Raw genomic sequence first — 23,400 nt, forward strand, 5'->3', positions numbered from 1 at the left:
ATTTTTTAAGCCTTAGATAGTTTGTTTGACATAATTTTGACTTTTTGTAAAATGTTAATATTTTCTGTAAAATCATTTTTAATTTCTCCTCTGAACAAAAATCAGAAAAGCTGCGACATGTTGCAGCAACAGCATCAAACCATTTTATTTAGTCTGCTTTGTGTTGATGTGTCCGTTCCTCTAAATGTTCAAAATAATACGAACTGTGTTATTTAGATCATATATTTAATTCAGTTCTATTTTATTTACATAGCACCAAATCATGACCACAGTGCCTCATGGTGCTTTATGTTTTATGGTAAAGACCCTAAAATAATACACCCCAACAATCAGATGACCCCCTGTGACCACTTTGGTGACCGTGGGAACGAAAAACTCCTTTTTAACAGGAAGAATCAGGAGGCTCAAAGTTGTGAATCGTGAAGCCTTTACTCTCCACCAGACCAAAAACATGAATTTTGACCTCACAGGAAACGAGCCGCTGTCTCCTTTTCTGCTGTGGATTTGTGTTTTTCTGTGACTTTGGCTTCTCGGTGGGTTAGTGTGGATCAGTGTGGAGCTGATAATAAAAAATCCACGTGAAACTTTATTATCCAACTATTACGGTTACAGTAGACACAACAAATCCAGCCTCGGCCATTCTCGACCTCAAACACAGATACATAGTGTATCCTTTAACTTCTGTCAGTTCCCACAGTCTCATCAGGTGAGTGGACATCAGTGATGGTGAGTTCAGGTGAAGTCGTGGGTGTGAAGCAGAAATATGAACGAGTTTTAATTGTGTTGGTGAAATGAACTCTATTCTCTCATTAAACGTCAGAGCCGCTCAGATCTAATTAAAGAGTGGGCGGGGCTTGTCACACGTCACGTATATGTATAGAGTTGGAGAGCTTCCCTTCCACCCAGCGTGTGCCTCTAGTATCAAATGCAGACCTCCAGTCAAGGTAGGTGCTCTGTGCTCTCCTCTGTTGTTCGTATTATGGTTATTATAGTAACTATAGTTTAAACTAGCAGCTTTCATTCTCATGATTTCACCGCTGCGTCATGAATCAGCTTAAATCACAAACTTTTACTTTCACTTCCTCGGCCGTGACAGCCGGATCATCCGGATCCTTTCCCCCTTCAGCTTTTTATGAAAGCGCTAGAAATCAGAAATCAGGGAGGAAAGTGTCGCTGGCTGAGAAAGGATTCGGACCCACAGAGTCAGACTTTACAGGAAACTCCCCCAAACCACCCGGAAATATCCCCTCTGACACTTAGGCACAGTGTTTCCTCCTGATCTGAGCTTCATCCTGCAGTTACACGTCTCTGAGACACGCTCGGTTTGGGGCAGATGTGCCGATAGACACACCCCTGCGCCACCGGAACATCCAAACACCCTCAGTCCAGGGGCGTGTCCGGGGACAGGAGTGCATGGGGTGGCACCCTCCGTGATCACCAACCACCAGGAACATTTACTCGAGTTCTTCACTGAAGGCAGATGTTACGTTTCCGACACTTTATTTTCAATTTTCTTATTGATTCGCTGATTAACTGCATTATTGTAGTTGTAACTGGGTCATAAATTACATAGTGTTATAATTCCTGTAGGAGCTGGAGCGAGCAAGTTAATGACTTGGAGGTCTTTGTTTCTTTTACCTTTTAATGTCAGACACAACGCAGGAACACACCGGTGACAGTAGCTCGAGCCCCATGGCAATATACAAGCAATTAGCTGCTGCAACATCAGTAATCAGTCATTATAATCCAATAATATCCATAGTGCTTAATAAATGATTGAAAAACCTCCTGTAAAACAAGGAAACACAAATATTTTAGAAATCTGACAAAACTGTTTAAAAATAAACCATTATATGTTCATTTACCACCAGACTGTTCAGTAAATTATTATTAAATAATATTTTTTCATATTTTTATGTAAAACTGTAAATGTTACAACAGAATAGCCATTTATTGTTAATGTACATTTATAAATAAAATATATATAATAGAAAGCAGGACTAATGAGCAACCAGGAAAGCTGCTCACCTGCACAGAGAGCTGCAGGTGAGCAGCTTTCCAGGTGAGGGAGAATCTGCTGTTTTTATCACTGGGCTCTTTGCACAGATCCATGGTGTTAAAAACCTGCATTTGTAATCAGTGACGGTTTTCTGATGAGTCGTTTCTCCTGCAGCTGTACTGGAGCAGTTAATCATCATCATCAGTGACGATGAGGAGGTCACAGCAGGTGGAGGAAGACGAGGCGCTGGCCCGACGCCTGCAGCTAGAAGCCGACTCAGAATTTGGTAAATGTCATGGCCAGTGTTGGTCAAGTTACTTGAAAAAAGTAATCAGTAACTAATTACTTATTACGTCCTGAAAAAAGTAATCCTGTTACTTTACTGATTACTTATTTTCTAAAGTAATTAGTTGCTTAGTTACTTTTTAAAAACACGATTTACAACCTGAAGAGGTGATAAAGCGATAGATCTTTCAACCCAATTCTACTTTTTCTGCATAATCCATCATACAAAATGTAATCAGATGGAAAAGTCTCTTTTTAAAACTTGTTTTATTAGTTTTAATCTTTTAACTTTATGCATCAAGCAAAAATTTAATTATCTGCAACATTCTCTGACTGGAAGAAATTAGTTTAACATTTAAACCTATTTTCTGCACATTCCAGCACATAAAATAAAATAGTTTTTGTGTTTACACTCAGTCTTTCAAATAGATGCAAGTAAAACACAGCAGAAAATAAATAAAGTCAAAGACTCAGCGGTCCTGTTGCTCTATTTTCACCTGTAAAGCAGGAGTGGGGTAGGCGGAGGGTTACCCTGGTGCAGGTGTGCCGCGGTCAGTGGAAGAATCCGCGAGTTTCTCTGTGAGTTTCCCATTACGTCGTAGCTACTCGGTGCTTGTTGGAAGTTTAGGGGTTTTTCGCTGTAAAAAGAAGTTTTCTTCCCACGCACAGCGGACACTAATGTTTTTGTCACTTTTTATGGAATCAAACTCAAAGTAAGGTCAGTACTTCCACGCTTTAAACGCTGCACGCTCATACTCTCTCTGCACTCGATATGTGATCCACTGTTGATCTGCACACAGCTGTTGTCACGAACGTCGCACTCGCTTACGTCACTGTCATGAGACATTCTCGCAAAAAAATCACGGTTTTAGTAACGCAGTAACGCAGCGTTCCTACGGGAAAGTAAAGGTAATCTAATTACCGATTTTGCAATAGTAATCCCTTACTTTACTCGTTACTTGAAAAAAGTAATGGGATTACAGTAACACATTTCTTGTAACGCGTTACTGCCCATCTCTGGTCATGGGGGTGGTGACTTTATGTAATTCTATAGAATTTGCCAGCTTAGACGGGCATGACGCGGGTATGAGGAGATCATTCAGTCCCATCGAGTTACCCTTTGAATATTTCACGGTTTTAAACTCTGACTCAATAACTGATGAACTCTTAAATCTTTCAATCTCTTGTCCTGCAGCTGGGGTGGAGCAGATCTCCATCACTGAGGAGCAGCAGGCTGCGGTTCGTTTACAGCAGATGGAGGAAGATAAGCTGCTGGCCCGCCGGCTGCAGGCAGAGGACGACTCGGACATCGGTATGTGTCGGTCTTATCGGGGGGGGGCAGACCTGCTGTCGGTCTGCTGCTTTTGTAAGCGAACCAAAGAAAATGCTAATGCTAAATAACTCCTGTAACTGCTATGAACGTCATGTGACTGTGATGCTCAGCGTGAGCAGTTATACTTATATATTACAACTTCCTGCCACACGTGTCAAATGAAACACCGAACTAAGACTTTTCACACCTTTGTTCATTTTTTGTATTTGGCGACGTGTCCCTGATGAGACAAGCGCTCCGGCTAAAACAGATGGAGGACGACCATGACCAACTAGGCTCCACCCCTAAACTGGTCCTGATAATCTAGACTAGGAACAAAACAAAAAACAGGACCGCCGGTACCTCCCAATTCAGCCTGTACTTAAAAAAACAAACAACTGACGGAGGTGACGGGCGACCATGCTCCGTCTTCTCTGAAGGCTCGCCTTCAGGAACCAATCAGCAGTAAGAATAAATCAGAGAAGCTCACACAGGGGCGCTGCTTGTCTGCCTTTTGCAGTGGGGAGACTGCAGCCCCCTCAGCCCCCCTCCTTCACACGGCCCTGTCCATGCTGTCCTGTAGGGAATGACTGTGATTGGCTGTGGTCACGAGTCGATTTGCATTTTATTAAAGATAATTTTTAATTGGTTCTTTATTTTTAGTTTTTTGCATTTTAAATATCACTCGATGGTGCACGCGTCTCTGGGTCTAGCTTCTTTGGCCTGGATGGGTTCTGTGACGAGTGGTTTCTCCTGCAGCTGTGGTGGAGCAGATCTCCATCAGCGAGGAGGAGGAGGCTGCAGCTCGTTCGCAGCAGCTGAGGGAAGACGAGGCGCTGGCCCGACGGCTGCAGGTGGAGGACGACTCGGACATTGGTACGTGTCGGCGTTACACACACACACACATATGAATATTGGAACCCTTCTTTCACTGCTGCTTTAGTTTCAGCGTCTCTGACGGTTGTTGGCGACACAAACAAGCTGAACCGGTCCTGGAGTTACTCTTCTCTCAGCATCAGGAACGTTAAAGTTCCCGATGCTTCCTAAGCTCCACTTTTATCTTTCAGCTTCTCCAAAATTTCCAAATCAGCCAAGTGTGTTAGACAGGTGGAGGAGTGAGGTGAGGGGGTGTGGTCTCCTCCTGCAAACTGAAAAACTGTTTGTGCATTTTCCCTGTTAATTTTAATGGCAGTGAATCCCAAAAATGACACCCACAGTGTAGTTTTCACAGTACAGTTTGAGCTTCATGAAGGCTTTGAGTTTTTCTTTCCTGGGATTTTATTCTGTCCTCTTTCATCCTGAGTTTTTGTCTTCGTCACAGGATTCGTGGTTCTCTCATAATGCCCTGTCCCAACAGAACGCCTGTAAAACCTCTGGGCTGTTTCTGTTTCATTTGAAGCAGGAAGTCAGAAATTCCAATTTCCAAGCAGGATTTTCACATTGGAAAGGTGGAGCATTCCCACCAACCTGGATCTCTGACCTCCATAAATCAGTTTTAAGCTCTGATGGGTCGTCATACATGTTGCTGATGACTCAAACGGCTGCAGGAACACGCCCACCCTCCACATTAGTTATTATTGGAACAGTTAACATGCATGTCACTCCTGCTGTCACACTTTGTCAGCGTGGTGTCTTTGAACGCAGCACGGAGGCTGTTGCCTCAGCAGCTGCACCCTCAGTGGACGCTTGTCTGATCCTTCATTTCTTCTGCAGCTGCGGTGGAGCAGCTCGCCATCAGCGAGGAGGACGCCATTTGTTTCCAGCGGGCGGAGGATGACGAGGAGCTGCAGGTGGAGGCCGGCTCAGACATCGGTACGTCAGCGTTGCGTTAGGCTGTGGTGAGTCGGTGAGTGAAACGGGCGCTGCTCTCAGGCGCTGCTCGGTAATCGCTGTTCGCCGTTCACTCGCAGCTGCTCGATGAGCAAACGTCACTGTCCCCACTTCCACGCTTTGCATACAGGGCGGGATTCCCACTGTGGAAGAATGGAGCGCTTGATTTGATTTTTTCTGATTTAGTTTTATTTTGTATTTATTTTTTTAAATGTTTTGCCTTTTTAAATATATATCCTTCATTCATCATCATCTTCATCACTACTGTGATGTTGTGGCACGGTGGTGTGGTGGTCAGCGGGGTGTGCTCACAGTGAGAAGGTTCTGTTCTCCGGTTCTCCCACAGTCCAAACTATTATTATTACTATATGATGATGGAGTCTGTGACGAGTGGTTTCTCCTGCAGCTGTGGAGGAGCAGATCTCCAGCAGCGAGGGGGAGGAGGAAGAGGAAGAGGATGCGGTTCCTTCACAGCAGGTGGAGGAAGACGAGGCTCTGGCCCGAAGGCTGCAGGCGGAGGACGACTCGGTGCTCGGTACGTGTCAGTGTTGGGGGGCGGACCTTGAGAACGATGGGGAACGTCGGTATTGAAACATGATTGGCTGGTGGTGGTTCCAGCCTCCTGCTGAACCTTCAGCGTTCTTCTGATGCTTTGTTCTGCAGCCGCGGTGGTGGAGCAGCTCGCCGTCAGCGACGAAGAGGAGGGGGCCACTGGTTTACAGCAGGTGGAGGATCACGAGGCGCTGCACCAACACCTGCAGGTGGAGGCAGACTTGCACCAAACGCCTCACCTGAGGCAGAGCGGACAGGTGTTCACGTTTCTGTTTGTTCCTCCAGGCTCGGCTGGACCGAGTGGAGCACAACAGACACCGTCACCACCTCCATTATCACCACCTCCACCAGCGTCCTCTTCATCGCCTCCACAGGGTGAGGCAGCCAATCACAGTCTGATTGTGGTTTTCATATTATCAAAAGTGGTGCTGCGTTCAGGAAGCGTGTGACGTTTTGCTTTGATTCGCTGACCGAGCCGTGACCTTCTCTCTGCAGGGTCGTCCCACAGAGCGCCGCTGGATGATTCAGGTGGCTCCCGGAGAAGGTAAGCACCAGAAACCAAGTACTACAGAGATGTGGTATAAATACATGCAGTACTTCAGTCCAATCAGGTCTTTGGAGTATTTGTAGTTTTTCTACTCGCTCCTGTTAAAGTTAGGATTTTTTTTCTCTCTCTATAAAAACTGAACAAACACAAGCTGCTCAAACCTGACTGACCAATCAAACGACAGCGTAGAAACCCGACCAATCAAATGACAGCATGACACTGTTGTAGAGCTTTAATCGGTCTGCTTCTGCTGATCGTTCCACAGTTGTGATTGGTCACGGCGGGAGTAGGGACGCCACATCTGATGACGCTGAAGGAAACGACTACGAGGTGAGGAGTCTGGAGGAGGGGGAGGAGTCTGGAGGAGGGGGAGGGGAGGGGTCTCGATCATTCTGCAGACTTTGTTCACTCAGGGACAAAAATCCCGTCAGAATTTGTCTTTGGAGCTTTTTTTCCAAAAAGTTGTTTTGAATTTGAATCTTCTTTCTTCTTCGTGTCAGCTTCTTCTTCTTTAATGTTTCATCTCAGACTTGGTTTGTGATCTCTTCTTTACGTTCCTCCTTCGTGTTACAGTTAAGCTCTTACAGTTAGATGCTGCAGGTATTCAACGTGGACCAATCAGGGCCCAGATGTCAGAGTGTTGACGCCTTTGCTCGTCTTTCAGTCTCTGCTGGAGCTCGAGGAGCGTCAGGGCGCCGTGAGGACCAATCAGCTGAGCGCGACGGACATCCAGAGGTTTCCCACCAAGGTGTTCCAGGGATGCGGCGGCAGCGGCGGGAACACGCAGTGAGTCTCCGAGCTCGCCATTTGTAACGCTGAAAACAAACAAACCCCAAACCTGCACGCTAACACGTCTCTGTGCTGATTGGCCGGCAGGTGTCAGATCTGTGTCTGCGACTACAGCGACGGCGAGAAGCTGAGGATTCTGCCGTGTTTCCATGACTACCACGTTCACTGTATCGACCAGTGGCTGAAGGTAACGCCGTGCTTGGTTATATGGAGATGACATAAACTCGGAACGCCACCTGACTCTGTCTCCTCCCCCCCAGGATAACCCCACCTGTCCCATCTGCAGAGTCAACCTGGCCGACACAGACGCCATCGCCCCCCCGACCTCTGACCTCTGACCTTGCTTCTACTGTTTCCTATGGGAACAGACAGGAAGGAAGGAAGGAGGACTCACGCTTGTTTTTGTTTTGAATACTTTAATTTAAAGGTTTCACTCGGTGGTCATGTGACCTCAGGATTGGAACCGTAAACCTCAGAGCTGTTCATGTCATCACCGTTCGGTCGCCGTTTAGTCCTCGTAGTAGTGCTTCTTCATCGCTCTGTACTTCCTCAGGTAGTAAAGCGCCTCCAGCTCCCGGGCCACGTACTCGCCACGAGCAATCAGGGCCTTTATTTGCTCGGGGTCCTCCACTGCCTTGTTCCTGGCAAACGCCGCTCTCAGACGGTCCCGGAAGTAGTCACCACCTTTGGGGTACTCCCGGCCGAGGTAGAGGAGCTGCAAGGAGGAAGAGGATGTGTTAGCAAAAATATGTCTTTATTTTTACTAAAGGGCAAAAAGGCGGCCGATCTATGACGGCACATGATGATCACATGATCTCAAAATCAGCACAGGTCTTAAAATCACTCTGGACGATGATCTTAGACTGACACACCTCCAGAGGCCAATGTGTTTTATCAGGACGAGCAGCGGGAACGCTCCGAGGATCCACGAGCGCTTTTAGTGATTCACTTTACAAAAGGTGAATCTGAAATCTTGTCACATAGTCTTGCTTTGTAATTCCTTCAGTGGCGCTCCCTGCAGAGACCTTATCTTAGTCTAAAGCTGATAACAGAAAGTGTTTTCCTAAAGAGAGTCAAAGGTTTATCTGCAGATAGCTCTGCGGTCATAAAGGCGCCGCTGATTTCCATCCTACACGCTTCCTCATGCATAAAAACTTTAAAAACACTGATTGTTACAGTGTCTCACCTTACTTTCTAATTCACTCAGGAGGGCGGCGCTCCTGCGTGAGGTGGACACAGGAAGTCTTTAAACCTTCACCATGAGGGATCACGAGTGCTGGCATCTTAGTTTTTGCATTTATGAAATAAGAAAGCGCCGCCTGCTGCCTGTTTGTCTAAACTCACTGAGATAGTTTCACCAAAGAAAAATGTGGTGACCATCTCAGGCCACAGCACATCTTATGTCACGTGTGCAGCTGGTTTCACTCAGAACCCGTTAAAGGGGCGGGGCTACAGAGGGAGGCGTGTTAGATTTCTGTGTTTTGGGCTTTAATGTTATTAAAATATTGTGATGGTGGGCTGCGAGTTTGATTGTTTGTTGGTTTTCTCTGCTGATGTTGTTCGCGGCGTAACGACGGCTCTGCCACTGAAACGTCCACTTTTTCACCTTTTAATAAACATGATGAAGTGTCAGAGTGTTTCTGAGCAGATAATCTCAGCCCGATCCGATAAATAAGCTTTAAATATATCAGAACACCATTTCAGTGTCATTCTGACAGATGAATAAAGACCTCAGTGCTTTGGTGCAGACACTACAGGTGGTGCACGCAGTGTTGCATTCTTTTAATGCCCAGCAGGGGGCGACACTTGCTGCAGCGCCCTCTGTAAACACTGCTGACATCTTCACAGATAAACATGAAGCTTGAACATTTTGGTGGGGCTCAGCACCGCTTTGCATGATGGGAGATTTGAGAGGCAGCTTTGTGCCTTCAGATCTGTTTGAGGTCATCTCATCATTACGCACCTCCAACGGGTCACAGTGGCACCGACGGATCATCTTAAAAGTAAATTAACTGTCAATAAATGTTAACAACATCATCATGGAGTTTTTGCTGTCGCCGCCTGAAGTCTCATCATCCAAACTCCCGATTCTGACGTTTACAGCTGTGAAAACAGAAAATCTAGAATCGCTGGAGGGACAACGTGTCACCGACAATGCTCCCTCTAAGCTGCGCGCGTGCGCAATTGTGCACTGCTGGCACAGAGAATCTGCGATGCGCACAAAAAAAATCTGACCTGCACTGAAATTAAAATTAAACTTTAACAATTCTGTTCTGCAGTGTTAGTCAGTGACTGGCTGCTCCCGTATGGGATCAGAACGATGCCGCCTTATCCCATAGTCACATTCGTATATACGCAGCCAATCAACACCGCTGACAGGCTCTGACGCGTCCTTATGTGCCGACACCGGTGTTTTAGCAAAGCGGCTGATGTGGAGTGAAGCCACGTTAATGACAACGTGTACAACCATTGGAGATGTGAGCAGGACAGACGGAACAACTGACGGGAAAAGTGTGGACTTTATACCAGTTTTTAAATTGTGTTGATCGGCCACGTAAAACCAGAGTTATGATAAAATATCTGCAATGTTTGGTTTTCTTCCTGAATACTGTCGTTGTTTATATTTACTGCAGGAAGAAACGGTGAAAACGGCGTTTTATAAGGAAAACGCTCGAAAGCCTGTGAGCAAAAACAACATCAAAAAAACCCACCACTATTGGTCGAAAAATATACCACCTCCACCAATCAAAGAATGATATGGCAACAGTTGTTTAGGGAGGGGGAAGTTTTAGGAGTGACGGCGTGTTTGAGATGTGAGAGATTTGCAACGTTTAGCACAAATCTTAGTGTGTAGTTAGTGTGTAGTTAGTGTGTAGTGAGTGTGTAGTTAGTGTGTAGTGAGTGTGTAGTTAGTGTGTAGTGAGTGTGTAGTGTAGTCAGTAGTTTTGTTGTGTGTGTCAGAACAATGAGGCTGCTGAGTGTTACAGGTGTTACAGCAGTGACACATCTGCTGCTGTCAGGCCTGCAGGTATCAGGCTGTTGTTCTCCTTCATCTCATAGTGGACAGAAATTATTTTTTGGAGCGGCACAAATAATTTGTGTGGCATCAGATTTGATGCAGAACAGCTGATTGTTCTGTAAATAGTTTGAAATGTTTGTTTAAAAAACGCTTTGGCTGCATTTTTAGGTAAACAGCTGCAAAACACTTTGTTTCCATAACTCAGTTACTTTTTTGAAGAAGTAACTAAATAATTAATTACCCAACATTGGTCATTATTTACTGTATTTGCAGACAGAGTTACAGGACTCTCTCCCAGACCACAGACTCAGAATACAGTCAGAGCTTTATTGGAGTTCAAGTTATTTTTGCTTCCAATAGTGTTAACATGCTACAGGACATGAACAAGATTGTTTTAAGTTTTCATTGTAAGTGGGCTAACGCAGTTAATTAAAAGAAGTCTAACATAAATGCTGTAATTTGATTACTTTAATAAACCATGTAAGTTGGATGCTGGCGTGACCACAGTGCACACGCCTGCTGTCGCTCACAGTGGTCCACGGGAGGCTCAGGGAGTTTGTGTGTTCGCTCAGACACGTGAAACATTAGAGGGAACTTTGGTCATCGAGTTCTTTAAAAATGAATTTTCCCAACACTCACGTTCTTGTACAGTCGAAACACTTCAGACCTGAGTGGGTTGGCCATCGTCCTGGAGGACAGTCCGAGCTGAGAAAGGCAGAATAAAAGCAAACTTCAGATTAATGAGGTTTAACCTGCTGCTCACGCTCAGTAACTGCTGAGGATTCAATTCCATGTGCAACACAAAGAAAACTGCAGCTCTGCTGACGAATCAACAAAAGAACCATCGAACCAGATCAGTCGCTTCACAGGAATCACAAACAGCGTTAAGGCTGAATGACGCAGTCAGATCTGAACCCATCGGCTCCGGATCGGATGGCCGACTGTCATTTATCTGTGACAGCCGAAGCACTACAGGCGCCAGTGTAACAGTAAAACTTTAAAAATAAACAACAATAAAGCTGTTTAATAATTAAATGTTAATAATAACAATAAAGTACATCTTGAAGGTACCTGCTAACCTATTGTTCCCATGACGTTTGGGACTAGATGATGACGTTTATGGCTTTTGGGAGGCCAACAAAGAAACCGATCTTACACCAGAGTCCACTGACAAAAACGCGGATTTTCACCTGACAGAAAAAAGAAGTTTCTATTCAACTTTGCGTGACTTTACTGTTTCAGTGTTTTCTTGTGATCCGAACTAACTCACTAAAACATCAGAGTCGCTCCTTAACACAAACTAACGGACCAGTCGAGGCCGTTGCAGACGCAAAGCTCCGCCCTTCTGTGACGTAAAAATCCAGCTTTTGTGAATGGAGTCTGGTGGAGAGCGACCCGGTTCACTTCGCGGTTAGCACATAACCCACAGCGGCTCATCCAGGTGTGCAAAAATTGGCACACCAGCACGTGATCTGTAGTGGGCGTGGCCGCCGGCACCTGCTGCAGGTAACACTGACTGTGGGTTTCCGCGTGTCTCTGCCTGCAGGTCTATAACGTTAGAAAGTACACGCAGTATCGCAGTACATGTAACGCACACCTGTCTGAAAACACGTTTAACGCTCAGCTTGTGACGTCATAAATACTATAAACACTTACAGGAACATTTGAGGCTCGTTGGTCTCAGTTTTGCTGCAGGGTTTGAATTCCTGCGTGAAGTGGATCAAATGAAACGTCACCTTCAGGTGATTCACGTCAGGTAAGGAGCGCTAGCAGGAAGCCAACTTTGCTCTGAGCGGCTGAAAGAGAAAAACCCGACAATAAACTAACCGAGCCTGAGCGGGTCAAAGGTCACCTGCTAGCCTCGCGCAGGGTTAAAGTTCCCGCGGTGAATCTGTCCGTTTCCCCCGCTGCTGTTGGTCTAAAACAACCCGCTGAGCTCCGGGTTCATCGCCGCGGAGCACGAAAACCTAAAAGGCTGTGAACTTAGTGAGCGTGCTGCGCGCTCACAGGCTAGCAGGTAAACAACCAAAGAGTGTGAGCGCGCAGAGAGAGTAACCCCACCCCGACACGCTCAAACCGCCGGCCCGCGAAAAGCCAAAGAACAAACACACATGTCACTACAAACTACGACCGCATATCACCGTAAATACTGCATAATACCGTAAATACTGCATAATACCGTAAATACTACCTCACACCGTGTTACTTACTGATCATTAAAACTGTGATAAACACACCAAAGGTTTTAGAAAGATTCGGGTTGATTTCCGTGTACATGAAAACACACACGTAAATTTTTATTGGCTGTAAACTTTTTCTTTTTATTCTTCTTCAGACAAGTTTCTTACTAAAACATGATGCAGGCACATGTGAACCGACCGCCTTTCAAACTCTTCCAGGCTTTGACATCAAAATTCATTAAATTACAACAAAACAGGGTACATAAGTGTTCACACACACACACACACACACACACACTCATGTTGGACCATCTGACTTCAGGATGGGAGGAGGCAGCCAGAACGAGGCTCCAGATGGTCAGTAGTTGGCCCTGAGCCGGCGGTTCTCCTCCCTCAGCCTCTCGATCTCCTCCACCAGAGACTCGTTGACGGAGTATTTCTCTATCAGACTGTGGATCTCAGTCTGAAACACAAACACAGAATCATAAAAAACCAGAAAGTCACATCTGACCATCAGAGGAAAGCTCGGACGAATCTGTCGTACCAACTGGATGTAAAACTGTCGGATCATCTCCACCTGGAGGTTGATGATGTCTTTGTGACAGGCGTTCCTGAGGAGGAGAAGCTTGTTCATGTCCCGCTGCCATAAAAACTCAAAAACACCAAACCAATCCGCCTCTGAAAATAGTCCCCACAAAAAGGCTAGCTGATTTTTCTCTGAAGAGAGGTCAGAGGTCAGACTGACCTGAACTCCTCCAGAGTTTCGTGGATCATGTTCTGGATGAAGTGGATCTGCAGGGAGGTGAGGGGAGCAGCTCCGGCCTGTCCAACCACGTCGGCGATGTTCTGAGAGAGAGACGAGGAAACGGCAGCCGACAGAGCCGGACCTGAAGGCAGAGGAAACATCGGAATCTCCCACACAAGCAGCTGACCCTGAACTCAGCGTCCAATTCACAAGCCTATTCCTACAGAGTCCCACAAACAGTGAACTAACCACGGTGATATCGGACCTTAGTGGGAATTGAACCCTCAGAACTGCTGCTGCCCGACTCTACCTGCTGCTGCAGAGGTGGTGGGTGGAGCTCCGTGGACAGGTGAGTCGTAGCTCAGGTGAGCCTGAATGCCATTGGCTCTCCGGAGGCTGGGCTCTGGCGTGAAGAAGGGCGGGGCCAGCTGACTGTGATTGGCTGACTGTGACATAGGGGGCGTGGACTGACTCTGTGTCTCCAGACTGGAACAGCTGACTTTGTCAGACTGAGACAGATCAAAGTTCAGTTAGGTGGACCTGCGTTGTCACAGGTGTAGAGGTTAAAGGTTAAAGGTCATCACCTTTCTGGCGTCACACAGTTCTCCAGCTACAGCGGTGTTTGGCTCCTCCTCTTTGATAGCCGGAGGGGTCTGGAAGACGGACAGCGGGCTGTAGCACCTCCCCGCCGAGGCTGCGAGCGGCGTTCCCAGTGGCGTCTTCCTGTGAGAGCTGGGACCTGCGTGAGAGTCTGAAGCACAGTGCAGACATTCTTTAACCTCCAGGTGACCTCACCTGGACCTTTAGGCATTTTAAATGGGCGTTGAACTTGAACTCTGACCTTCTCTGACTGGAGAGAAGATGTCCAGGCTGGCCCGGCCTGTTAGCTGCTGACCCTCCCCATCTCTAGACATCACCTCCAAAGTGGTAACTAAGGAAAAAGAAACACAGCGTCAGGATTGGTCCGACGGCAGCGTCGCTTCAAATGCATCTGGTGACCTCCTCTCGTACCCTGTCCTCGTCCAAATGGGGTGTTCGCAGTGGTCCCGTGGGTGAGCGGGTCTGGAAGAAGAAGGAGAGTCACGACTGAAATGGATTCAGTTAGAGGTGATAACAGAGAACGGCTGTGAAGGTTCTCAGTCATCCAGGTCATCGCAGTCAAAGGAGCTTGCAAAGAAAAGCGTCTGGACTTCTTTAAGCTGCTTGAAGACGTTTCTCAGATGAGAGCTGAAACGTCTTCAAGCAGCTTAAAGATGCTTTTCTTTGCAAGCTCCTTTGATAACAGAGAACGCTGCGATTTACAAAAACAAGGCAACGTTAGTGAATGCAGCATCGGATTTCAGCCAATCACAGGCTGCCTCTGACCTTCGCGAGCGGGAGAGAAGATGTCCAGACTGTTTCGTCCCACGCTACTGAACTGCTCCGCCCCCTGCTGGCCTTCAGCTTCCCGACACATCCCGTCCACAGCAGCGCCTCCTGCTGAACACGTGCTGTAATTACGGCTTTATCATCATCAGACAGGACAACCATGATTGGCCACACTGCCACAGGAGCTTCAAGCTCACAGTTGTCTTATTTATCTGTGTGGGAAAAACAAAACGCGCACACACGCGTCCACAGTGACCTACGGCGTGAAACCCACCTGTGTTTGTCACCTGTCTGTTGGGGGCAGGGCCTGTGCTGGCGGTGGGATCTGGTTGGCTGCTGGGGAGCTTGGTGGAGGATCTCTTAGAGCTGGAAGTTTTTGAGGAGCCAATTTTACTGGACTGAGACAAGAAAGAGAGAAAATAACCCTGCAGGTTTAGACACACTGAAGGAAAAATTGATATTATTCCCATCTTCCGTCTGAGAGTCCCGAGGATAGTACCTTCTGTTTGCTGGCGTTGCTCTGGAAGCGCAGGCAGGTCACTGAGGTTTTATGGGCCACTGTGATCCTGGTGGGGGAACTGGAGTTTCTCAGGTCGTACTGGTAGATCTTCCCGTGAGTGGACCCGACCACCAGCCCAGTACCGTCCAGAGTGAAGTCCACAGCTGTCAGAGGACTGTCCACGCGGATGGACCTCAGGACGCTGGAGATGCAGACGAACACGCCGTTAAACACAAAGTGGAACAGATTTTATCCACAGACAAAGAGTGGGCTTCAGCTCATGCTGCCTTCTTATTGATGCTTTGCTTTGGTTCTGGACTGCTGGACAGAAAGTTTTATATTAACATAGGATAAAACACGATGAGACTCATTTTAAAGTCTAGAAGTCTTCTGCAGTCTCCTGAAAGACTACACCTCCTCAGAGCCCGGCTCATTCTCAATGAGCTCGAGAGCGCCCTCTATGGAACAGGAGCTCCACAGAGGGCGTGACAGCCTTGTGACCGAGCAGGGACGTGCAGAACAGAGCGATCGGACTCACATCTTGCTGGCGGTGTCGTAGCAGACGATCTTCTTGTCCAGGCCGACGCTGACGACCAGCAGGTCGCTGGTGGGCGAGAAGGCCAGGCCAGAGCCTGGGGCCTTGTGGGCGCCGTCGAACACGTGCAGTTCCTTCTGGGTGTTGGAGTCCCACAGCACCACCGTTCCGCTGTCAGACACGCTGCCCAGCAGGGAGCGCTTCACCGTGGACAACCTCAGGTCGTGGATGGGCTGGAGATCAACAGATTATCAAGCAGTAATACCAAACATTCCTCTGCTGTCTTTTAGTTACAGTCTTTACATACACAGACTCTTACTTTGCTTCTGGACAGAGTGAAGCATAAAAACTGAGCCCCTCCTCCACTCTCCGGTTAACTCTGAGGCTGCAGAGTTCTTCTTGTATTAAAGACTTTATTTACCTCACGTGATGAGGTGAGGTAAATAAACTGAAAGCACACCTCCACCTTTTGGCTGCTCCCTCACTACAGTCATATCACCAACTCACAGCTCACCTGAGCGGCTGCACATGAACAGCTTCAAAGAAAATCTTTAAAAGAAAAACGATATGAAAGTGGAGGTCTGACCTGGTTGCTGCCGTGGCCGAACGGCCTGCTGGACAGGTTGGTGGTCAAACTATGGAGGACTAGGTCGCCGCTGGTGGAGCCGGAGGCGACGTAGCTGTCGTTGGCATTAAAGGACACGCAAGTCACCTCCTCCTTATGGTCCTGAGAGAAAAGGGGGCCATGTTTATCCCGCTCAGAGGTAAAGGAACCCGGAGGTGGCGTGAGGTCCTACCTTGAGGGAGCGGTGCAGTCTCTTGGTCTTCAGGTCCCAGATGTGCACGCAGTGATCGAGACCTCCGCTGACCAGAAACTGAGACGAGGAGCTCAGACACACCCGGGTCTGCTTTTTCTGAACACGGGTACAAACCAGCACCGTTACACTTCACAGAGGCCGAAGAGCTCTCAGTGAGATGCTTACCAGACTGACTCGGCTTTCTAAAACTACACAGCGTAACTAAAATCTTTAGTTTCCCTCTTTTCCCTGAAACCTAAACTTCACTAAAACACCTGGGAGAACAGCTGGTATCATATTTCTAAAGCTCAGCGTTTTGGGAACTGAAGGAGAATTTGGACCCAGAGACAAACAATAACGTCTCAGGCTTTATTTTACCCCTCTGCAGTCTTTAAAGAGCTGAGACTCACCCCGTCGGCCAGCTCCACCACCGGCACAGGAGTCGACTTGAGGCTGGAAACGACCAGCTTGTCCCCACTGCTGCTGGCGCTGACCAGGTACTGGTCTGAGAGAACTGGTCAAGGCTGATTCACAGATCTAAAGGTGATTTATGCTGCTCACTCTGACAGGGCAGCTCTGCATGATTCATAGTTTAAAAGAAGCTTTCTTTGTCTCATATTGTTCATGACCTGTCTGAAAGAAGCTGCTTTAGCTCCTCCCCCTTTAAGACATTTTTATTGTGATTGGCTGCCCCTTGAAATTAAACCGCCAACTGAGATCATAAACTCATCAGGAAGTGCTTACTGAGCTCAGGGTGACCAAAGATGTGTATACAATCAGACAGAGGAGTCGCCCCCTGCTGGACATGACAAAGACAGCAGATTTCCATCTTTCATATCCAGGCTGTGGTGACTTAGTGACAGCAGGATACTGTTGGAGCTCCAGCAGGCCTGAGCGACAGGGTGGCTTGTGCTGTGTGGGTTAAACTGCTCCACTGGCGCCATGGAAACCGCATCCCAGATCTTCACGCAGTCTCCGGTCGACACCAGCCGTGTCACCTCCTCCATGGTAACAGCTGGAGAAAATAAACACATGCACAGAGAGTTGTATCCTCGCAGGCCGTCACTGTTCGTTTTACAGCTCATCAATGCTTTTGTCAAACTTGTACAAACAACATAATTGTAAAGTTTTCCATTAAAATATGTTCAGAACTACATGACTATAGAAGGGAAAGATAAAACCTGCGATATAAACACAGGAAGATGGATCGGATTTACATTTGACTTTTTGGCTTTTAGAAACCGACAAAGCCAAAAATGTGCATGTCTACTTTTCCCACTGAGTTCAAAACTAGATTCTATTTAATTTATTTTCGATTGTGTTTATTTCCTTTACTGTTCAGCGCTCTGAAACCTGGTTTTAAAAAGTCTTATAGGAATGTGTTGAAAAGCTGGTGCAGTAACTCCAAGTATCAGGCAGTAAAAGTACACAGTGCTGAAGTATTTCTGTGGAACCTTCTATCGGATGTTCGTAGTTTTTTGGTCTCTGTTGTAGTTTTTCTACACAGTTAACTGCAGGCAGACGGACACGTAAAGCTGAGTCTGACGCCTGTGAGGACTTTTAACGGCTCGCAGGCTGTTTTTGGTCCATCAAACAGAAATTTTATCGACTTTGTTCCGTTAACTCGAACCTGCAGCTACAGGTAGCTCATGCTAACCGACTAACAGCTTGACGGCTTTAAAGTTAACAAATAGTCGCGAGGCGAGCGGAAACTGCCGGGAATGTTTTCGCCTGACCCTCAGAGTCTGTAAGATTAACTATACTTACCCAGAAAGAGTTTTTAATCACCGAAAACTCGAAACTGAGTTTGTTTTGGAGGCGCCCGCAGCCAATGAACCGCCACTACGGAACACCAGGAGGGACAAACGGTGGAAACGGGCTCGTACTTCCTGTGTTTGTGTTAAAGTCTAATCGAAATGTACTAAATATACAGTATCAAGGCAACAATTAAAGAAAAACACAGAATAAAATATTTAATTTTTGTTATATTTTATATGAAGAAAATAGGAATATAAAAGCGTGGCTTTATGAAGAAAAATAAAACAAAAACAAGTTTAGTAAATATTAGTGATGGGATTTCCGGCTCTTTTTAGAGAACCGACTCTTCCGGCTCGACTCACTAAAAAGAACCGACTCTTTCGGCTCCCAACCGGATCTTCAGGTTGTTTTGTTGCTTTAATTAATTTATTATTAACAACAATATGAAATTATGCACAAAAGGAATTACTAATGTAAAAAAAATGTTGTTTTATTTATATATGTTTATATATAAATATATATAAACGTAAAAACTCCAAAACACGTAAAAACTCCATAGCACATACAAACCCCGAAGCACATACAAACCCGGAAGCATGTACAAACTCCAAAAGCACGTACAAAACACAACACAAGTGCTCCAGGATGCTAGTGGCAGTGTTGAGCTTTTGTTACTTAGTGGCTACACAAGCCAGCAAGTACCAACGACCTGATTTGGTGTGTGGTAGTAACAGATAAATGTACTTTTTTTTTTTTTTTAATTTATTTGAATATATATGAGTGCTTGTGTATAAATACACAAACAATACACACATGCTTTCAATTGAGTAATTTAAGTGATCTAGGTAGCTCTGTTTTGGAAGTTCAGTTAACGCTAGAAATGTGTTTTGGAGTTTGTACGTGTTTTGTCTGTAGGGGCCACTGTAAATATACTTCTATTTATTCACTCCACATAAAATGTGATAAATAAATCATATGATACAAAAACCAACTATTTACATTTTAAACTTTTAACTATTTAAATTTTCAGCTTTTTCCTTTTAAACAAATTTAAAGTGAAACAACACAAAACACTGCAAACCACAACACAATTAAATATAAATTAAAATATGAAAACAAAAAGAAGATGCACATTCTCTGTCATATGGACCTGCATGAATAAACTTTCTGAATCCTTTATCATCCGCAACTGAAAATAGTTGTGGATGATTACTATACCTTTCTAATGTGACGTTGTTGTCCCTGACTCTCTTTCTCTCTCTCTCCCTCCCGCTCTGTTCCTGTGCTACTGCGAGTGTAACTACCGCCCCTCCCCTCAGCGCAAGCACAAGGCTCGCGTGCGGAGTGAAGCGGGAAAAAGTGTGAGAGAGAGGGTGAGATAATGAAAAAAAAAAACACGGCTCACGTCGTTCACTTCAAAGACCCGGCTCTAAGAGCCGTTGCGTTCGCGAACGACACATCACTAGTAAATATAAGTTTCTACCGCATAATTATACTATTATTATGAAATTCTTAAAGTGTTTTGGAATTATCTTAATTACTGATACCCTTATAGTTTATTGTATTTTTATTGTATATATTGTATAATTTATTGTTTTAAAAAGGCCAATAAAAAAAATCGCTCAAATAAAATTCAATATGATCAAACCATAGAAAATGTAAAAAAAAAAATACACAAAAAGGAGCTTGACTTTTTTTTTTTTTAAAGATATATAGAAATTTTAAATTGAATTTTTAAAAAAGCAGAAAAAACAGAAAAATTTGAATGGAATACAGTAAAAATGAAGATAAAATATTAGTAAAAAATTATATACTAAAATAAATTATTCAAGTAAAACAAACGACAAATGTAATTTGATAAACTGGCTTCATATAATAAAAAAAACAATAGTATTTTCAAGACGTTTCAGCAGTATTATACCCCATAATTGTATTACTATCATGAAATCTTTAACGTATTTCATTGTAATTTATTTACTAAAATCATTATAATTTATTGTGTAAACACAACCTATAAAAAAACATTCATTTATATAAAAAATACAATATGACCAAAAAACAAAACAACTAATTGAAGTGAAAAATAAATAAATACAGCAGAACAAAAACTAAACATACTATAGTGTATTTCAGAAATTTCGACAGTATTTTTTATTGCAGTATTTACTACTCGTCTTAACAATGTTCATGTCGAAGTTTCCGCCACTAAAAAAAAATTGCCATTCATAAAATTTCAGGTTCGAGAAATCTCAGTTTTCACTTCATTCAAAATGTCAAGTTGTTAACGCTAGTTCCTCAGAAGTTTGAGTTAGTAAGGTGCAATTTGAAGATACATAATTTGAAGTTTTGTGATAATAGCCTGATAACTCAAACTTCTGATTACCAAGAAAATGTTCTGTTTCGTTATTTTTCTGCCAGTGGCTTAAACAATCATCCATACAGTGGAAGAATAAAATGGTGGGAGCTGCAGTTACACACATTCACCTATGAGGGGCAAACTTGTGTTCCAGCTATTCGTGGAGTCTACCACTATAGAAGCAAGAGAAGAAGAAGTCTCCCGCCCCATCCGCCTGTTGGTTTTAAACCGAGGCGGGACGGTGCTCGGTTCACTGCGGTCCGCGGATTTCAGGTAGGAGTGTCGGCTTACTGTAAAACCCGCTGCCAACATGGTGAGGACAAAAGCCGATAGTGTGCCCGGATCATACAGAAAAGGTACGGCAACAAGTTAAAGGCATTCAATCAGAATTTAGGTCTTTAAAGCTTGTTTGTACAAGAACACGTCTGTTTTGTAAGGTAGTCTGGCTGGCAGGCGGCGCTGAGCCAAAGCTGGTAAAATCATACAAATGTAGTCTCGAAGAAGAGTAGTTAACGTATTATATTTATTTTTTACACTAAAATAATTGAAAGAAGACTGTCAGATGAAGTTTGTGTGTAAATCCACCGCACGGCTTCCTAAAATCAGCCTCCCGCCAACACGGAGGCTGGTCTGCTGCCCTCTCGGGTTCTCCGGGAGAGGCGAAGATATTTAAATTAAAACATTTAATTGTCGTTTTATCATCTGAGTCAAAGGTTCTAGCTTAATGTTCTCATTCATCTCACGAGGTGTCATCTTTAATGACCCTTTCCCAAAGTTTGTACGACGTTTACTGCAAACTGGCGCCAGTTTTGAGCGCCGCGGTGCGTCTTTGTGCGCACGCCTCACAAAAGTCCATTCGCATATTAAATAATTAAGGCGTCTCTCTTTACCATAGATGCCACGCGTGTTACCGTCCATAATGCATGCATGTTTATTAAGTTCTGGGACCTTCTGGTGAATTTGGCTTACATTTCTTCCAACACCCAACGGATAAGAATTAAAATTTAGACCTGCTCTGCTTCCTTAAAGACCCAGTTTAAATAGCAGTGAACTGCTCTCATTCACTCTGCAGGTTTTTAACAATCTTTCTTTGAACTTTGATTTAACATTCTGCAAATGAGACTTTACTCTCTTTACGTTCATTTGGCTCAGCTTTGGTCCTCGGTGAACTTCTACTGGTTTCTTACTGGATCCTTCATAATCAGCTGGTTTCATGTATTTCATTTGCAGCTGTTGCAGCTTCTGCCCCCCGGAAGTCTCTGGGTGCCAGTTCATCCAACGCTGCCTCCAGCAGCCAGTCCCCCACACCTGGTCAGTCCTAGTTTCACCACACACACACACACACACACACACACACACACACACACACACACACACACACACACACTTCACGTACTGAGGCTGCTGTGATTGTTGTAACTTGCAGCAAAGAACAAATACACTGGTGGGAACCCCGTGTGTCCTCGTCCCACCCCGACCTGGCAGAAGGGCATCGGGGACTTTTTTGGCGGTCCCCCCAGGAAGATGGAGAAGGAGAACAGGCGGCCCCAGGAGGTGGAGGATGATGAAGAGGCTGGAGGCAGCGGGATGTCAAAGGCCAGCAGGAAGTATGTGTTGTGCTTTATTTGAAACCTCTTCAGGGAACTTGTGTCCCAAACTCCTTTTTAAAACACACACAAAATGAAAGATGAAGCTCAGCCGAGGTTTGCTGCTGTGTGATGAGCCGTTAGTTTCACCTCAGATTATTTCAGTGTGGAGCTGTACCTGCTGCTGTGATACGTGGCCCAGGCTAGTTTGATCCACTAAAACACCAGCTGCGTGCTGCGTGAGATGCAACATTTGAATGAATGCTGTATGAAACTGAGGCCGGTGTCAACGGGAGCTGATGCTTTCCCGTACCCAAAGAGCGTGATCCAGAGTTTGGATCAGCATGAAGCTTTATATGGTCACTTATGGATCAGGAACCTCTCTGTTCAGTCACCCATCAGAGGCCGGTTTCTGAGGGTTCACCGGAAACCTTCAGCAGAGTCTGCAGCTATCAAATGTAAAAACGCAGAGATGGAGTGCTTTTATTTTGGAAAAATGAAAGCATTTTAACTCTGCGGGTTTGTTTTAAAAATTATATTCCCTCATGGTCATTGAATTAAAGCAAACTGCATCAAGTGGTACCAGGAAACTCAATGTCCAGTTTATTAGGAACACTGTAGCCATGCTTCTCAGCTGATTTTTGTCCCAAAAACGCCTCAAATACAGCAGCTGACGATAATCGGATTATTTCTTTTCCTCAAATCGTTGCTTTTATAGCTTCAGACTCACCTGTCTGGACTGATCTGCAGCTCCTTGTAGGTCTTGAAAGTCATTAAAAGTTAAACTGATATTAAATAGTTTTAAATCGATCAAAAGTGAGACAGCTGTTTGGTTCAAACATGGGTGAGTAACTGATTGCTGCATGGATGATGCTAAAATCTGAGGAGAGGCCTCAAACTCGCCGCTGACGCCGCTCGACTGAATGACAGATTTTACTTATTCAGGACGTTGCGTTTGTGTTCCAGCGCCCTGTGGGAAGTTTGACGCTGATGTTGATCAGTTTGGTTTTTGTCCGCAGAGCCCGGCCGCTGCCCGCTGAGGATGAGGACGACGACTGAAGCCTGGATCAGTCCGACTGCTGATGTACATCTGTATATAAATTCTGCTCAATTCACGTTGTATAGTTCAATGTTTTTTACCTACAGAATGTCTGTTTGAGATCATCTGGATTTTGTCTTTTTTACTAATAAAACTTGACTGAAAACAAACTGAAGAACAAACATGGCCGTCTTTGGATGAGGA

General features: G+C 45.2%; 4 protein-coding genes across 9 annotated transcripts; 2 read left to right on the forward strand and 2 right to left on the reverse strand.

Moving 5' to 3' along the window:
• Positions 1–20: 20 nt before the first annotated feature.
• Positions 21–9,518, forward strand: LOC120736717 (E3 ubiquitin ligase BIG BROTHER-related-like). 2 transcript variants are annotated; one of them, XM_040037004.1, is made up of 13 exons: positions 21–944; positions 2,174–2,285; positions 3,480–3,596; positions 4,356–4,472; positions 5,310–5,408; positions 5,833–5,961; positions 6,090–6,187; positions 6,264–6,353; positions 6,474–6,522; positions 6,791–6,855; positions 7,190–7,311; positions 7,402–7,501; positions 7,575–9,518. In XM_040037004.1, exons 2-13 carry the CDS (start codon positions 2,210–2,212, stop codon positions 7,650–7,652), a joined length of 1,140 nt encoding a protein of 379 aa, XP_039892938.1. In that variant the 5' UTR covers positions 21–944; positions 2,174–2,209; the 3' UTR covers positions 7,653–9,518. The 2 variants fall into 2 exon arrangements, with proteins under 2 accessions (XP_039892938.1, XP_039892944.1); XM_040037010.1 differs by lacking the exon at positions 4,356–4,472.
• Positions 7,711–21,947, reverse strand: lyrm5b (LYR motif containing 5b). 4 transcript variants are annotated; one of them, XM_040037173.1, is made up of 4 exons: positions 21,900–21,947; positions 11,990–12,810; positions 10,973–11,038; positions 7,711–8,029 (listed from the first exon to the last, which is right to left on the reverse strand). In XM_040037173.1, the coding sequence occupies exons 3-4, from the start codon at positions 11,015–11,017 to the stop codon at positions 7,823–7,825; spliced, it is 252 nt and encodes an 83-aa protein (XP_039893107.1). In that variant the 5' UTR covers positions 11,018–11,038; positions 11,990–12,810; positions 21,900–21,947; the 3' UTR covers positions 7,711–7,822. The 4 variants fall into 4 exon arrangements, with proteins under 4 accessions (XP_039893107.1, XP_039893116.1, XP_039893122.1 ...); XM_040037182.1 differs by lacking the exon at positions 21,900–21,947 and having other exon boundaries at positions 12,186–12,481; XM_040037188.1 differs by lacking the exon at positions 21,900–21,947 and having other exon boundaries at positions 12,161–12,481.
• On the reverse strand, positions 12,634–18,347 carry nedd1 (NEDD1 gamma-tubulin ring complex targeting factor). 2 transcript variants are annotated; one of them, XM_040036956.1, is made up of 16 exons: positions 18,225–18,347; positions 17,329–17,472; positions 16,868–16,962; positions 16,458–16,574; positions 16,247–16,387; positions 15,664–15,893; positions 15,126–15,327; positions 14,901–15,024; positions 14,624–14,734; positions 14,270–14,320; positions 14,100–14,189; positions 13,843–14,009; positions 13,569–13,767; positions 13,259–13,400; positions 13,058–13,124; positions 12,634–12,976 (listed from the first exon to the last, which is right to left on the reverse strand). In XM_040036956.1, the coding sequence occupies exons 2-16, from the start codon at positions 17,462–17,464 to the stop codon at positions 12,872–12,874; spliced, it is 1,977 nt and encodes a 658-aa protein (XP_039892890.1). In that variant the 5' UTR covers positions 17,465–17,472; positions 18,225–18,347; the 3' UTR covers positions 12,634–12,871. The 2 variants fall into 2 exon arrangements, with proteins under 2 accessions (XP_039892890.1, XP_039892879.1); XM_040036945.1 differs by having other exon boundaries at positions 14,624–14,737.
• pclaf (PCNA clamp associated factor) lies at positions 20,771–23,366 on the forward strand. Its single transcript, XM_040037146.1, has 4 exons — positions 20,771–20,927; positions 21,802–21,882; positions 21,998–22,178; positions 23,177–23,366. The coding sequence occupies exons 1-4, from the start codon at positions 20,882–20,884 to the stop codon at positions 23,214–23,216; spliced, it is 348 nt and encodes a 115-aa protein (XP_039893080.1). The 5' UTR covers positions 20,771–20,881; the 3' UTR covers positions 23,217–23,366.
• The last annotated feature ends 34 nt before the right edge of the window (positions 23,367–23,400 follow it).

This window comes from Simochromis diagramma, unplaced genomic scaffold, assembly GCF_900408965.1.
Source record: "Simochromis diagramma unplaced genomic scaffold, fSimDia1.1 OVJJ01000327.1, whole genome shotgun sequence".
Lineage (NCBI taxonomy): Eukaryota > Metazoa > Chordata > Actinopteri > Cichliformes > Cichlidae > Simochromis > Simochromis diagramma.

What these genes read in the sequence shown, in the direction of transcription:
- LOC120736717 (XM_040037004.1), top strand. Translation starts at nt 2,210, where the DNA reads ATGAGGAGGTCACAGCAGGTGGAGGAAGACGAGGCGCTGGCCCGACGC. An exon ending in AGAGGACGACTCGGACATCG is followed by an intron (nt 3,597 to 4,355) that starts GTATGTGTCGGT and finishes TTTCTCCTGCAG; the next exon opens with CTGTGGTGGAGCAGATCTCC. An exon ending in CTCTTCATCGCCTCCACAGG is followed by an intron (nt 6,354 to 6,473) that starts GTGAGGCAGCCA and finishes TTCTCTCTGCAG; the next exon opens with GGTCGTCCCACAGAGCGCCG.
- lyrm5b (XM_040037173.1), bottom strand. Translation starts at nt 11,017, where the DNA reads ATGGCCAACCCACTCAGGTCTGAAGTGTTTCGACTGTACAAGAAC. An exon ending in TGTTTCGACTGTACAAGAAC is followed by an intron (nt 8,030 to 10,972) that starts GTGAGTGTTGGG and finishes TCCTCCTTGCAG; the next exon opens with CTCCTCTACCTCGGCCGGGA.
- nedd1 (XM_040036945.1), bottom strand. Translation starts at nt 17,464, where the DNA reads ATGGAGGAGGTGACACGGCTGGTGTCGACCGGAGACTGCGTGAAGATC. An exon ending in CCCATTTGGACGAGGACAGG is followed by an intron (nt 14,190 to 14,269) that starts GTACGAGAGGAG and finishes CTTTTTCCTTAG; the next exon opens with TTACCACTTTGGAGGTGATG. An exon ending in CTTCTCTCCAGTCAGAGAAG is followed by an intron (nt 14,010 to 14,099) that starts GTCAGAGTTCAA and finishes ACTGTGCTTCAG; the next exon opens with ACTCTCACGCAGGTCCCAGC.
- pclaf (XM_040037146.1), top strand. Translation starts at nt 20,882, where the DNA reads ATGGTGAGGACAAAAGCCGATAGTGTGCCCGGATCATACAGAAAAG. An exon ending in CAGCCAGTCCCCCACACCTG is followed by an intron (nt 21,883 to 21,997) that starts GTCAGTCCTAGT and finishes TGTAACTTGCAG; the next exon opens with CAAAGAACAAATACACTGGT. An exon ending in ATGTCAAAGGCCAGCAGGAA is followed by an intron (nt 22,179 to 23,176) that starts GTATGTGTTGTG and finishes TTTTGTCCGCAG; the next exon opens with AGCCCGGCCGCTGCCCGCTG.